Here is a 15,427-nt window from a genome sequence, read left to right on the forward strand (position 1 = left end):
TCCTCCCCACTGCCTGGCCCTCTCCCCTCTGCCTGCTCCCCCTGCCCATACCTCCCCCCCATGTCTGTCCCTCCTCCCCACTGCCTGGCCCTCTCCCCCACTCTGCCCATCCCTCTTCTCCCCACTGCTGTCCCCCCCGCCCCCGTCCCTCCTCCCCACTGCCTGGCCCTCTCCCCTGCTCTGTGCATCCCTCTTCTCCCCACTGCCCGTCCCTCCTCCCCTCTGCCCATCCTCCTCCCCCCCGTGCCCGTCCCTCCTCCCCTCTGCCCATCCCTCTTCTCCCCTTGGGCCTGCGGTCGCTTTCAGGGTGGATGCTCCGAAGCCATCTGTTCAGTTCTCTGATTCTTTCTTCTCCATTTTTTTCTTTCCCTTCTTTCCAGGTGTTAGAGACTTGTCATCTATCTTGACGTCTGTTCTCTCCTGATTTCTGTTTTCTTTGCCGCTTTATCCTCTTTTTCTGGATGATTTCCTAAGTAAGCGCTTTTAAGTTTTCTTTTGCTTTTTAGAGGACGTCTATTAAATTTTTAATTGCCAACAGCCCTTCTTTGTCTCCTGATTGTCCCTGGAAACAGCATCCTGCTCTGGTTCTCGAGGACAGCCCCAGAGCGAGGTGCAGGCGAGGCCGGACCGCTTTGCGCTGTGCTCGTCTCTCCCATCCCCGCTCTCCTTTCCACTCCCGCTTTGCTCTTTCTCGTGTCAGGTCCTGGCAGGTGCTTCTCTCAACCCTCAGTGGCCCTTGGTTGGTGGTTACACTTTCACGGCCATGAGCAGCCTCCGGGAGCTTGGTGGGGGTCCCTGAGGCGAGGAGTGGGCCCAACTTTCTGCAGCAGCTCCTCGCGGGGCAGCAGTGGGTGCCAGGGGAGGCTGCTCGGCCTCCCCTGGGGACCGAGGTGGGCTCGGGCTCTCCTTGCCTGCCCCCACGCCAGGCCTAGCCCTCCAGAGGTTCAGTGCGTCTCCGGCCTGCGCGGGAGCGGGCCCCGTCCTGCTTTCAGCCCGCCACTCCGCCTCAGAAGGACCCTGGTCTCAGCACAGGTCAGTCCGCAGGCTTGGCCTCAGCCTGCTGCCTGGCCGTCGGCGCGCCCACTTGCCCCTCACTGGCCCCTTGTCTGCCTGCTCCAGTCCTCTGCTGGAGTCTCACCCATTGCTGCCGGTCGAGCGGGGTGCCCTGGGGTGTTCACCCTACCGCGTGACCCTCGTGATTTCTAGCTCCTTCTCTGCCCTTTTCGCTAGCCAGAGCCGACTGCTTGGTCCGGGACGCAGACTGCTGTCCTCTCCCTCTCCGTTCTGTTCCTTCTGCCCCTTCCCCGTGTCTGTCTGCCGGCCCCCGCCCATTCCTGAGGGCTGAGCTCTAGCATCGCCTCCTCTGTGCAGTCTTCCCATCCCCCTCCCTCCGCCCCCAGCCCAGGTCAGAGCTGGCTGTTCTCTCTCGGGTGTGCAGGGGCACTCCTGTAGACCAGGGGCTCTTAAGAGAGATCCACGAGCTGGAATTGAGAAAAAGCAACTTACTATCTTTATTTTCTCTGACCACTAATTGAGAGGTAGCGTTTCATTCACTTACGAGAGTGGGCAATGAATTACAGCAATATTCATTTCATATCACATTATAGGTGTTGCATATCCCGGAAAATCACTGACGGCTGTCCATGCTTTGAAATCACAGTAGTTGTTAGACCTGGCGCGGTTGAGTGTTGTAAAACTACCTGCTGCTGCATTCTGAGAAGGGGTCCCTGGTTTTCACCTGACTGGCACAGGGGCCCATGGAACAAAAGCAGTTGTAGACCAAGAGCACATCTTGACACGCTTTCCCGCTGCAGTGTTTTTTTGTTGGGTGCTTTCTTCCTGACCAGATTCAAGGCCCGTGCTTCAGTCTCCCCGGGCCGGCGGCGCCACGCTGGCACTGCGACGGCATTGGAGTGAGCAGGAGGTGCCCGGGGATGGGATGGCTGTGCTCACAGCCCCTCGTAAGGAATGGCTGTTCTCCCAGGCTCCCAGGCGTGCAGGAGAGCACTTCTGCTAAAGCACGTCTCCTGCCCTGCAGGGTCCAAGCATTATTTTTCCCTCCACAACATTTTATACAGAAAAGTCTAAATTTTTGGTTTTTCACCTCTGCCAGTACTGGTGTGACATCTTTCATCAGTTAAAGCTGGATAGATTCAGGTTTTTGTTTCTTGTGTTTTTAATTTTTTAGGCCATGTGGTTATCCCTCTTGTAGAAAGTCTTCCTTCCACTCAAAATCATGAGCAGTTTTTTAATGTAAATTATTTTCCCTTTAATCTTTTTTTTTAAAGATTTTTTAAAAAAATTTCTCTCCCCTTTCCACCCCGCTCCCCCCCAGTTGTCTGCTATCTGTCCATTTGCTGTGTGTTCTTCTGTGACCACTTCTATCCTTATCAACAGCACCGGGAATCTGTGTTTCTTTTTGTTGCGTCATCTTGTGTCAACTCTCCATGTGTGCGGCGCCATTCTTGGGCAGGCTGCATTTTCTTTTGCACTGGGCGGCTTTCCTTACGGGGCGCACTCCTTGCGCGTGGGGCTCCCCTACGTGGGGGGACACCCCTGTGTGGCACAGCACTCCTTATGCGCATCAGCACTGCGCATGGGCCAGCTCCACACGGGTCAAGAAGGCCCGGGGTTTGAACCACGGACCTCCCATGTGGTAGGCGGACGCCCTAACCACTGGCCAAGTCCGCTTCCCCTGTTTAATCTTAATCCATGATACAGAAACATAACTCAGAGTTATTTGATGTTAGAATACCTTACCAAGAAATTTTACACAATTTCCTTGGATGAAAGCCTTTAAAAGATTTGCCGTTCTCTTGGCACGGTTTTCCAGTGGCGTTGCCTGAGGACAGCAGGAGAGGGTTTCTGACATATTTACATGGCTGTCTTCCTTTTTTCTTCCCATGGCATATCTGACCCTTCTCTTTACGTCCCTCCATCTCATCTTCACTACCCCCTCCACTCTGTGGTAATGGGAATTTTTATTTATCATGAACCAACAGACTTCCTCTATGAATATTCTGAAATTCTCCCTTTGACCTACTGTGCCAATGACACATACTCACAATGAACATCCTAGAGTTACATTTAGGAAATTTATAGTCAAAAGAAGCAAACTGTACGACTCATTTCTTTTAATGAGGACACACGTCAGTGTTAAAAAATAACAAGGGCATATGCTTTCTTTTCATAAATGTGAGAAGTAACCCATCAATTAACTAGTCCACGGAGTTGCCCAGGTGCTGAGCGCTGCAAACCAGGATTAAATTACACAGCAAAGGAGACCGTGGTGAGGAACTTAGGAAAAACACCAGAAGCATATCCTGTACAAAAGGGGAGAGGACAGTTGAGCTGTGAAAACAGGCCTTCTCCAGGTTGTTTACAGGCATGGTCTTAATGATGAAAACTGTTTCAGTAGATATGTATTACGCTTGCCTTTTAATTGGAATAAACGACCAGTGGTTCTCCTTTGTAATTTTCTTTAGCATGCTGCTATCCTTTCTAGGGAGAAATAGGTATTTTTCACATATATTGCAATGTTCGTGTTCTCTAGAGAAAGTGGTAGTCCTCCTGAAAGAGAACTATTTAGTGTGTTGGACATGTAGGTGAACTGACTTTTTAAAGGGTGATTATGTTTTAAATACCCACCTGAGGTACTCTGCCTATTTAAATGGGAATCTCCCTATTTAAAAGGACATTTTGTAGAAATTGGCCTTGTTTAGAAGAGAGTTGTTGGTGTGAAATGGGAATCTTCACCTACTACGTAAATGTTTAGACTTTAGTTCTGGATAACTAGAGGTAGTATTTGTTTATAAGTACAAAACAAAGCAGGGAGCAGCTTAAAACTTAGGTAGACTGAACCTTTCTTTAGGTACTTTTAAAACATGATTTCAAAGGCAGAGCAGGTTGATAAAATGAGTCACCAGGATAAGATTTCAGTTGTTCAGGTCTTAGCGCACACAAGTGCTTGCGGCGACGCTCTTCTCGCGTGCTGTGCCGGTTGGCCTCGGCTTTACTGTGTCTTTTCCCACGGCAGAGGGGACGTGGATTCTTTCTGCTTTTGGATATAGAGGGGGTATCCCAGCTCTTGTCCTCTGAAAGGTTGTTTTTCTCAAAACGCAATCCATCGATGTGACGGGTGATCGTGAGTCCATGGCCTTGGTACGGGAGCGACCCGAGGGTGCCGGGACGGGCATAGCAACACGACAGTCGCTGCAAGGCCCCCAGGAGCTGCGGAGACGCTGCAGAGGCTCGGTGCGCTGGGAGGAAGCCTGTTACTCCATGTTCTATATATACATATATATGTGTGTATATACATGTATCCATTTGCAGGGAATTTCCTACATGGAGTGGAGAGGAATCGGGACTTGAGTAGCTTGTGTGACAGAGTCCTCTTTTCAGGAATATTGATTGGTGAGAAACGGACCGTCCAGGTGCCCACGTGTCCTAGAGAAGAATCGGGCCCTTTTTGAACCCAGGGTTGTGGCTAATGCCCCAGCACCGAGCACAAGGAGATTTCTAACTCTCTAAAAGTATTCCCAAGTAATAAAGGATACTGTGGGGATTTTTAGTTAAAAAATTTCAGAAAATTGATGATGAAAAATTTCAGAACACATAATAAAACAGTGAGAACAAAGAACCATCATATTTGCCACAGACACATTTTCACCCTTTAAAAATTTTTTTTCCTTTGCTCTTTTTAATGCGAATCCCAGACAGCATGTCATGTCACCCGTACATGCTTCAGTATAAATACATCTCTTTGCAAAGTAGCCTTTCCTTCCAAAACCGCAGTGCCTTATCGCACCTCCTCTTTTCTCTACTTTGAAAAAGATTCTCATCCAATTGACATACATCACTGGTCTGGAGTTTCTCTTGTCCCTGGCTTTAAAGGAGCGCACTGACTGCACCAGAGCTGTTAGGTTTATTCTGAGGGTTTCCTTCTTGCTCTGTCAGGTGCGAAACGAGCTATAAAGGAACATTGAAGAGTAATTTATTCCTACCTTTCTTTCCTCAGCTAAAGCCTGATGTTGCCACCGTAGTTTTATAAATGACAAGAATATATTGATATTTGACACGAACACGTAGATGAGCCCCGTGCTTTGATGGAAATGGACCCAAGTAAGAGTCACAGGTTGTGATTCGCAAGGGTTTCCCCTCTGCGGTTCCCGGAAGGCTGGTTTTAGGGCCCACTCAGCTGGCTGCCCCCCCCCCACGTCACGCTCACCTCCTCCAGGCACCTGACACCCCTGGCCCCAAGGTACCTGCAGGCATGGAGAGGTTTTAGCTTCCCTGGAAATGCCCAGAGCCACTAGGACATGGACCTCTCTCTTCTGCAGCTTTTGTCCTCAGGCTGCTTTTTACAGACCCGCAGCCCTCTGGAGTCACGTCCCCGTGGTCCACTCCGATGCTGGAGGACACGTGCAGGGCTCCAAGGGTGAGCTCCTGGCTGGGGGGAGTGGGGGACACTGGACGCCAGGGTTCCCCTAGACCAGTGGACAGAGCGAGGCTCTTCCCCATCAGAGTCACCCCCGGTTTTGTGTTTTTTTAAGCATTTTATTCACCTTACAGTCCATCCAAAGGCTACCATCTGTGGCTCTCAGCATATAATCACGGAGTTGTGCTTTTATCACCACAGTGAATTTTAGGACATTTTCATTGCTCCAAAAAGAAATGCCCCATATCCCTTCTACTGTGTTAGTGACACTTGGCATTGGAGTGGCACCTTTGGTACGCCTGCTGGAAGATGGTCAGCTTATTACCTGTATTATACTTCTTGTAAGAAGGTCAGTGTATCACCTGTGTTACACCTGCTGGAAGGAGGTCAGCGCTTCTCTCTCACTAGGGTACAGCGTTTGCACAGGTGGGTTTTTACCCACACTACCTTAACCTGTCTTTTTAGTGGTGCCTGTACTGCCAAGGGGAAGCCAGTCTTTATTTTAAGTCCTGAACTGAGCATGTGTTGGAATTATTCTTGCCAAAACAGGTGAGGGTTGCAGGAGTGACAACCAAGGAAAGCAGTGGCAGCCGGCAGCGGGCTTAGCAAGGAGGCGGAGGTGACTTCCCGCCTTGTGCAGCCACTTGACGGGGTAGTGAGGCGGTGGACATTTAGTTCCTGGTGACCTCTCTGGGGTAAAACAGGTATCGTTGGCAGAAGCAGGTGCAGCCACTGTTTGAGGACTTGCTCTTTATTTTCTTCAGGCAGTGTTTTTTGGTTTACCGACAGCAGTTAAGAATTTAAAAAAATATAACCCACTGAATATTCTTGGGGAGAATGTAATACAAGGTAAACTATAATCCATGTGGTGCAGCGTGCTCCAAAATGTACTCCCCAAGTGCAGTGAATGTGCCACAACGATAAGGGAGGTTGTTGATTTGGGAGGGGTAGGGTAGGGTGAGGGAGACATGGGAACCTCATATTTTTTAATGTAGTATTTTTTGTGATCGGTGTATCTTTAAAAGAAATGGCAATTAACATGGGAGGTCTGCAGTTCAAACCCTGGGCCTCCTTGACCCGTGTGCAGCTGGCTCATGCTCAGTGCTGATATGCGCAAGGAGTGCCGTGCCATGCAGGGGTGTCCCCTGCGTAGGGGAGCCCCACACACAAGGAGTGCGCCCCGTAAGGAGAGCCGCCTAGTGCAAAAGAAAGTGCAGCCTGCCCAGGAATGGCACTGCACACACGGAGAGCTGACACAACAAGATGACGCAACAAAAAGAAACACATATTCCCATGTGGCTGACAACAACAGAAGTGGACAAAGAAGAACTCGCAGCAAATGGACACAGAGAACAGACAGTGGGGCCGGGGGGGGGGCGGGAAGGGGAGAGAAATAAACAAAATCTTTAAAAAAAAAGAAAAGAAAAGGCAAGTTAAAAATTTTTTTCAAAAGATGTTTAAAAACTTCATTAAAAAATGAAGTTGCCCTTTGTTGTTTCTTGACTTCGATCACTGATAAAACACTGTAGAACACTTAGCATAAATAAATGATAAAACTCATAAATATTCCGTTCTTGAAATTTACGTTTCAGTAAGTAGGCCAAAAACGAGAGGTGTACAGGGGCGGGTACTACGTGCACCTGCTGGGGAACGAGCCAGGAGGCTGCATGTCCTGGGGGGCCGGCTTCCTGCTGAGGCATCGTTGGATCGTGCACCCGCACGCATGTTAGCACTGGCAGCTCCGCAGCGTGTGGGTGGCCTTGGTGCTGGCGGGGAGCCCTGGCCCGGACTGCCGGGCTCCAGGATCGAGCCGCCCATCTCGGGCAGCCCTTTCGAGCTGTGCGTGGCTGCCGCGCCAGCCCCTGCCCTGGCGTCCCACGGGAGGGGTGGCGTCAGCCTCAGGTGGAGCCCCTGCCAGCGCGGGCCAGAGGGTCTGCGCGCCATTTGTGCCGAGAGCTGGAGTCAGACGACGCGACTCGGCTCAGATCAGGGTGACGCCACCTCCGAGCCCTTTGGTTGACGAGATTTATTCAAGCCACAGGGAGAAATTACCAGAATTTCAAGAAGGTATTGGGATCTATTTTAAAGATTCCTAGCATTTTAAAACAGGAAGAATTTGAGAACTCATCTTAGCTCACAGACGAGACTGAGACAGGAAACGAGATGATCCCCCCAAATTTCGTGTGTGCTTCGGGGTTGAACTCGGCCCAGGCCTGCCCTTGTCCCAGCAGGTCAGCAAGCAGCTAAGCCGAGTCTAACACTGTGGGCTCTTCCCCTAAAACAAAAAGCCTCCCTCCCCAAGGCCTCGCTGTCCTAGGACTTTGAGCTGTGCCAGAGACCTGCCCTGGCTCCCTGTTCCTGAAACGCATCTTTAAATACGTTTTTAATAGTACAGCCACTTGGAATAAAATTCTCAATGTTCACAGGGTAAATGGTGAAAATCCCCTTCCTCCCACTGTCCCTAAGCCTCCCAGTTCCATTCCCTAGTTGCAAACCAGTGTTTCCAGGTACTTGGGTGTTTTACTGGAGATATTCTAGTTAAATGCATTTATTAGTCTGCTAGTCAGGCTGTTCCCTTCCACCCACATCCGACAGCTATGGGGGTACTTTAGAAGGTGGGTCAGCCAAAGGGACGTGACGGATGCCTCAGACGGGAGTTTCTAGGACTCTCTGTTTTTGTTACTATTAAAGGCAGAATCAACTTTAAAATGGAACCCAAAAGATTTGGAGAAGAACTTGATAGCCATGGGAATTATTAAACATTAAATTTGATGACTAATGCAGACAGAATATCTCCTCTGGAAGCCTTTAGACATCGGATAGTCCCGCATCTTTAGAGGTTAATTTGAAAGTAGTCTTTTCTGCAGGGAAGAGGTCAGATGACTTAAAATTGCATGTTTAGCCCAAAGATTCAGGTATTTTATTATGGGTAATTTGAATGAGATTTCTTTCCTACATTTATCAGAATACATCTATTAAGGTAACTATTTTAGAAGTGATTGTTATAGCCAACTGGGAAATTACATTTCATCCTTTTAAAAAAGTAGAAACTTTTCTGTTAGTTGAGCAGTTCTGTCATCTACAGCTGTCTGGTTTCAGTGACTCTTGTCCTTAAGTTGCAAAACATTCAAATCTGGCCTTGAAGCACATTGGGAGGCAAATGTTCCAAACCCAACAGGGAGGTCTTTAAAAAAAGGAAGTTTTACTACAGCAGCATCTCAGAACAGAGAAGGTTCTTTCTAAAGAGCAGAGGGACATGGCTGTTTGTCCTTCATTCCTCTTTCCATAGCATTGTGTTTAGATGTTTGCCACCAGCGGTGCTGATTGCCAGTAGGGATTCCAGATCAGTCCGTGGTTTAATTCACAAAAGGAAATGAATGGGAAAGAGCTACATCAGGGATTAGTTCCAATGCTGCTAATTAAACTCCACTTCAGAAGAGACGGACATTTATAGAAGCTTGTCTGTTTGAAGTTGGAATTTCCCAATGTGGTCTTTATTCAAGAATTTTGATGGGTAGCTGTGACCGAAGATCACCTTACCTCCTCTTCCAGCCTCCTTTTAAATGAACTTTGGTTCATTTAAAATTACTGGTAATAGCAGTTACCATTTTTAATAACTTGATCTGAAATAGTTTAGAATGGGCTCCACCGGAATGAAGAGTTTGTACGTGGATGCCTTCGTTATTTTAAAAATTGTGTTGATATTAAAAACTGTGCCCTCAACGAGTATTTTCATGACTGGAAAATAAGCTGGGCCTGAAGAGACAACGTTGGCTTGAAGTCCACAGGTGGCCGTCAGCTTGCTTCGTTCCTGAATAAACATTACAGACGGAACGTGCCCGCACAGCCTCGCTGCGGAACTGTCGGGAACGTACGGAACAGAAATTTCCATAACCTGTAACCGAAAAAGTGTTTGATGGTCAGTTTGGTGGCTTTGAGCATTGGTTGGGTTTAAAACGTGTAGCTGAAAGAAGAAAGAAGTGGCTGCTCGTTTGTAGGAAAACTTGGGCAGTGGTCAAAGGAGCAGGAATTCCTTGACTGACAGTCTTGCGGCCCCACGTGAGGCCCTGAGCGTGCAGACAGGCAAGCCAGAGGGCTGAGCCGGGGTGCTGCCTGCTGTGCTCAGTTACCATGGCCGCCTGCTCATGCGCTCCCGTCCTTTGAGCCCCCAGTGGGCCTGACGCTATACTGGACACTGGAGAGGAAACTTGAGCCTTAGTCTTGGTTAGAAGAGGACCTGGTCCTGTATGTCACCAGGGGAAGGACGTGTTGGCTTGCAGGGGCCTTGGCACGCCCAGGGCAGGATGGCAGCAAGGCAGTGGGGTGGGAGTCGCAGGTGGCGGGGTCCTTGAAGCCGTGGGGAGAAGAAGTGGGACAGGCAGGAGCGGTGGTAGCGGCCCCCTGGAGCAGAGCCCTCCTGCGCTCCTTGACTCCACAAGCGTCGTCCCATTGGAAGTGACCCAGCATGGAAAGAGCTACCAGAGGAGATGGTGTTTCCAGCTTATCAGTGACATGCTGGTTCCAAAGCAGAGGCGCCTCCTGCCGTCATGCTGGGCAGCTGGACTGCTGGCGCTGCTTTCTCCTTTCTCCCCAGCTTTTGTTTTAGGAGGTACCAGGACCTTGAGCATGGGAGGCGGGCGCTCACCCCTGAGCCACCCCCGCCCCTCTCCCGTCTGAATGGCGCATTGTCTGAGCTGTGCTTTGACCTGCTCCCTGGACTGGCTGCTTCTCCTGCTCTCCAGTGTGCTGCTGGCCACCGGTGACCCATTTGCTCACCAGCCCCGTCCACTCTGTCGTCTGGTATCTGCTCTTTCGTCTCTAAGCTGGAAGCACGTGACTCTTTCTCAGGATTCCCACAGAGGGGTTCGTTTCCTTCCCCTTCCGCTCCCCGCATCCCTTCCCTCCTTACTGCTGGTAGGCGCCAGGTGCCGCAGGAGACCCTGGGGGGGCGTGATGAGCAGAGCAGGCTTGTCCACGTCCCGAGAGCTGGCAGACGCCAAGTAGCAGCACCGTGGAGTCGGAGCCAATGGCGCCTCGGGCAGCACGAGTGCCTGAAGCGGGAGGAGCAGGGATTCGCTTGCGCTGGGGGTGAATAATTGTTTCTTAATGAGCCATCGTTACTAAAAACAAGTAATTGAATATATAAGGAAGGAAGTAATCAGGGGCCACCAAGGAGCATAGTTGCTTTTCAAAACGTGCGTGAATACCCCACCGAGGGCCACGCCGGCACCAGCGGTCAGTGCAGCCGCAGGCCCCACCGAGGGCCATGCAGGGCCAGTGGACAGTGGATGAGCGACGTTCTGGCCTGGCACTTAGTGCAAAGTACACACTCAGTGGCTGTCTCAATACTGTGACTGTGGCGTCACATACTAATTAGTACATCAGTGCCATTTTTTTTAAAGAACCAAGAATGACTCATAAACATTTGTTAAGATTTTTTAAAAATTTATTTCTCTCCCCTCCCCTTCCCCCCCCAGTTGTCTGCTCTCTGTGTCCATTCGCTGTGTGTTCTTCTGTGTCTGCTTGGATTCTTGTCAGCGGCACCTGGAATCTGTGTCTCTTTTTGTTGCGTCATCTTGCTGTGTCAGCTCTCCGTGTGTGCAGTGCCATTCCTGGGCAGGCTGCACTTTTTTTCGCACTGGGCGGCTCTCCTTACGGGGCACACTCCTTGCGCGTGGGGCTCCCCTACGCAGGGGACACCCCTGTGTGGCAGGGCACTCCTTGTGCGCATCAGCACTGCGCGTGGGCCAGCTCCACATGGGTCAGGAGGCCCGGGCTTTGAACCTTGGACCTCCCATGTGGTAGGCGGACGCCCTGTCAGTTGAGCCAAATCCACTTCCTCATCAGTGCCATTTTTATTCTCAGTGAAATAAAAGATTAGACAAACTAGTTCAGAAGCATCTTCTTTTGCAAATTCAATTAATACCATGCTTACACAGCCAATTGTCTTTTCTCTTTGGTCAAACATAAACCTAAACTTTTTCTTCTAAATTTGAGAAATGTCATAACAATAAATCTATATTATTTCTTCATTTTTCCAGAAAAATGAGTGAGTATTCTCTTAATTCCTCATCTTCAACCAAAATGAAACACATGAGAAGAGCCAGACACAACTCATAAAGCTGACAGTGACCTTGCCAGGTTTCTTGAAAATGTCCGTAAACGTAACGCTTATATTCGTCATCCTTTCAGCCACATTTTCGTATTAGAGGTTGGAAGTCCTTGCAATACCTAGTTTCTGCTCACTCCTGTTTGGCGTCCCCTCGTTGACTTACTCGTGCTCTTTGTTCTAAGCACGTCTGGCCTCTGATGCAGGCCCGGGCGGCAGACCTGCGGGCGCCACAGCGCCCTTCCGCGCAGTCACGGCCCAGGCCTCGTTGCAGGTGCTGTTCGGCACGGCGGACGGGCAGGTGATCGTCATGGACTGCCACGGCAGGATGCTGGCGCACGTGCTGCTGCACGAGTCGGACGGCATCCTCGGCATGTCCTGGAACTACCCCGGCTTCCTGGTGGAGGACAGCAGCGAGAGCGACACCGACTCCGACGACTACTCGCCCCCCCAGGGTACGCGCGCTGCCCCCACCACCGGTCGGGGAGCCTGGGCTGGGGAGGAGGGACGCCCAGCGCCCGGCCCCACGGGGGAGGCCTAGACCGAGCGCAGCGCAGGACTGGCCGCAGCGCCACTCCCGACCGACGGCCTCTCCCCGCTGGCGCCGTCCTGTCGCGGGCATGATCCAGTGCGTGGGCTCAGGTTTTCCCAGCGGCAGACGGAGACTTGGGGCTTTTCTGGCGTCCCGTGGGGCATAGTTGCTTAGTGGGAACAGCGCGCTGAAGGCGACCGGTTCTGTGCTCTCGACAGAACTGAGTGACTGAGTGTGTGCAACCCCAAACTCCTCAGCCACGCGAGGCTGACGCTTCAGCGGTGAGGAAAGGATTCCTTCTGCGCGTGGAGAAGGCCCTGCCCGGGCCTCCCTTGCCCGCCTGGGCTTAATCTCAGGCAGAAGCCGTTCCCTCTTGGGGTTACAAGATCTGCCCGTCCCCCCCAGCCTCGACTACGTTAGGCTCGCTGACGGCCGTGTGGCTGACTGGTGATGAATGGTGGCCGCACCGTGATGGGGCGTTACTGTCACACGCCGGTCTCCTCCGCCCAACCTCGTGCCTCGTACTTGATCCCTGCACTGGGGGGAGGCCTTTGGTTTGACGCTGGCCATCACCACTGTCGCCGTCCAGTAGGCCAGGCCCCCAACCCCACACCTGCTCCTCTTTTTAATGGACAGCGGTGGGGGGTGCTGGCCCCGCAGCTGGGCCTTGAGCTTGTCTGAGGCACGGGGCGGGGGGCTCTGCCCGACCTTCCCTGCGTCGGGGGCACACTCGTCCCCGTGCAGGGTGGTCCAGGCACTCTGCGAACTCGGCAGTGCTTGGCATGCTCGCCTTCCGTCTCCTCTGTCCTCCCAGGATTCCCAGCGAGGCGCTCGTGCGCGTGTACGCCTGTGTGTGCTGGCTTTAGAGAGCTCGCTGTCTAGGGGCAGGACTTGGGCGGCAGTGGGCCTGGGGAGGGAGCAGGGTCCCTAGTGCCCTCATATGGCCTCTGGGAGGAAGCCGCTTCCTTTTCCATAACTCCAGCCGTGAGCCCAGAGTCGCCCACCTTCCGACAGCCTCACGGGCCTGAGTCAGGGTGTCAGGACGTAGGCTCAGTGTACTGTTAGAGTAGAACTCCCTTTGGTGAACACTTTGCATTCATTTACTGGAAGACAAAGCCCAGAGGCCGATATTCTAGAGCTGCCGTGTCCCCAAATTCAGCAGTTCAGAGAGCAAGCCCGGGTCTGTCTGAGAACAGAAGGCAAGCCCGGCCGCTCCTCTCAGCTGTCCTCGGACACAGGGGCTGTTGAGAGGACGGTGGGCGCCCGCCCTCCACACACAGCAGTTTCCTTGGTGGCCTGGAGACTGGGGGACGCAGGCACCGACAGCACATTTGGGTGAAGCAGGTGGGAGTTGCCCAAGTCCTCTGTGGGCAGGGCTGAACTGGGGGTGAGTGGGGGTGGATAGGGCAGCCCCCCAGCTGAGTGGAGGAGCTCGGCCAAGGCAAGGAGCTCTCGGGGGGCTGCAGAAAGAGCCCTGACCCCCAGGCCGGAGGGAGAGCTCTGCAGCACCAGTCAGGCCACCAGCGGGAAGCCAGCACGTGCGCTCGGGCTCCTCCTCCAGACCTCCACCCCACCCCCACCATCCCCCCTCCGCGAAACTCGCTGCGCACCGAGGACAGGTGGAATTCTCTATGAGCCATCCAGTGGCTCCGGGGACGGTCAGCGGAAGACCCTTTGGTGTTAAAAGCAGCTTTGTGAGTGCTGGTTCTGGGCTAAGAAGCCCGCGCCATACCTGTGCACATTGCTTGGCATTAAAATGATTCACTCACAGATCATCAGAAACCCACTGCACGTGAACACGTAAGTTTGAGAGCTTGTCACCGTCCTCACACTGAGGAGCCGCCCTGCCGGTGGCCCTGGGGGTCAGCTCCCAGACGAGGGGTGTGGGCTGCTCCCACAGCCGCCCGCCCAGGCCCCGCGCCCCCTCACCTCACCCCTTCCTTCCGCAGATGGCCCCGCGGCGTACCCCGTGCCCGTGCAGACCGTCAAGCCGCTGCTCACCGTCAGCTTCACCTCCGGAGACATAAGCCTGATGAGCAGCTACGACGACCTGTCCCCCACCGTCATCCACTCGGGGCTGAAAGGTACAGGCGCAGGCGCGGCCCCGCCACGCGAGCTCGGCGCCCTCCACCGCCAGGGTTCCCCATGCCAGCGACCGCCAGGCCTGGTGGAGGCCGAGGCGTCATCTCCCCGTCGCTCGGGGCTTCTCCAGCGAGGGGGCCCTGGCGCTCGGTCTCTTCTTGCTCAGCCCCCCCAGGCGAGAATGGCCGCTGCCCAAACGCACGTGTGCGCTGCATCTGGCTGGCGCCGCGACTGCGCCAAACGGACAGGTACCCGCCGTGCCCGAGGCAGCGTGGGGCGCAGGGCGTCACGTACCGTAGCCCTGCTGCTGTCAGAGCCCGCGGGCTCGCTGAGGACTGGTGTTGGGCAGTGAAGTTGCCGCGAACCTCGCAAGGCTGCGGGAGGCCTGCGGTCGCCTGGCGCTGTTAGCAGCTGTGCTCTCAGGAGAAAACCCGCGCCCGGCGCCTTCGTGCTGTAGTGCGTCTTACGGTTCAGTGTCGTTTCGCAGGTGAGTTCTTTAGAGAAGGCGTTCTGTAGACTCTGCAGGAAGTTTTAAATTCAGCTCCAGGTTAAAGGACCTGCTCTGATCTGAGCAAGGCGGGGGACAGCCTGGCCCTCAGCCACGTGCCACCGTCCCTCCAGCACGGGCACCGGCCAGGCCGGCGCTGCCAGGGCCGCCTCCGCTCCAGAGCTGCTCGCGCCACGGCGGGGGTGCGGGCCACGCCCTCGGCCCTCGGCTGGCAGGAACCCCGAGCCCGCCGCCACGGCCCCGGCGCTCACGGCGCCTGCTTTTAAGCTTCAGGGCAATTTTAGAGGCGCAGTGCACTCCCTCTTGGGGGACCCGCCCTGCTGTTCTGGAGCTGGACTGGGAGGAATTCTTCAGTATCCGCTGCAGGGGGCCGGGAGTGCGCACTAGCGGGCAGCGCAGTCAGGCCCTCGGGGCCGGGTGTTCCGTGCTGGGAACCGCAGCTCCTCACGCTTCCCTCGCGCGGTTTTCTGCGCGTTCTGTCTTTCCTGGAGGTAGTCCAGGCCGGTCGTGCTAGTCTCCCATGTATTTAGCCATCTATCTCGAAGTTTTCTCCTTCAAAAAATTCTATTTCCAAACCTTTTAACCAAGTTTCATAATTTCTTTGGGACCTGCCTCTAGTTCTGGAGTCCCGGACTCTGTCCTGTGCCAAGTACCTGGTCAGGGCTGAAAGCAATGTAATTACCGCCAGGTACTTTGTATTCTTTCTTTCTTTTTTTAAAAATCTCTCTCCCCTTCCTGCTCCCCCTCTTCCCCCCCTTG

At 53.2% G+C, this 15,427-nt stretch overlaps 1 protein-coding gene across 1 annotated transcript in view; it reads left to right on the top strand.

The window, feature by feature from the left end:
* Positions 1-15,427, top strand: part of TULP4 (TUB like protein 4) — a 265,359-nt gene that overhangs the window by 198,837 nt on the left and 51,095 nt on the right. Inside the window, exons 6-7 of the mRNA XM_058289627.2 lie at positions 11,821-12,001; positions 14,028-14,162. Coding sequence (XP_058145610.1) covers positions 11,821-12,001; positions 14,028-14,162 — 316 coding nt within the window. The remainder of the gene's footprint in view (positions 1-11,820; positions 12,002-14,027; positions 14,163-15,427) is intronic.

Source organism: Dasypus novemcinctus, chromosome 28 (assembly GCF_030445035.2).
Source record: "Dasypus novemcinctus isolate mDasNov1 chromosome 28, mDasNov1.1.hap2, whole genome shotgun sequence".
In the NCBI taxonomy this organism is placed as follows: domain Eukaryota; kingdom Metazoa; phylum Chordata; class Mammalia; order Cingulata; family Dasypodidae; genus Dasypus; species Dasypus novemcinctus.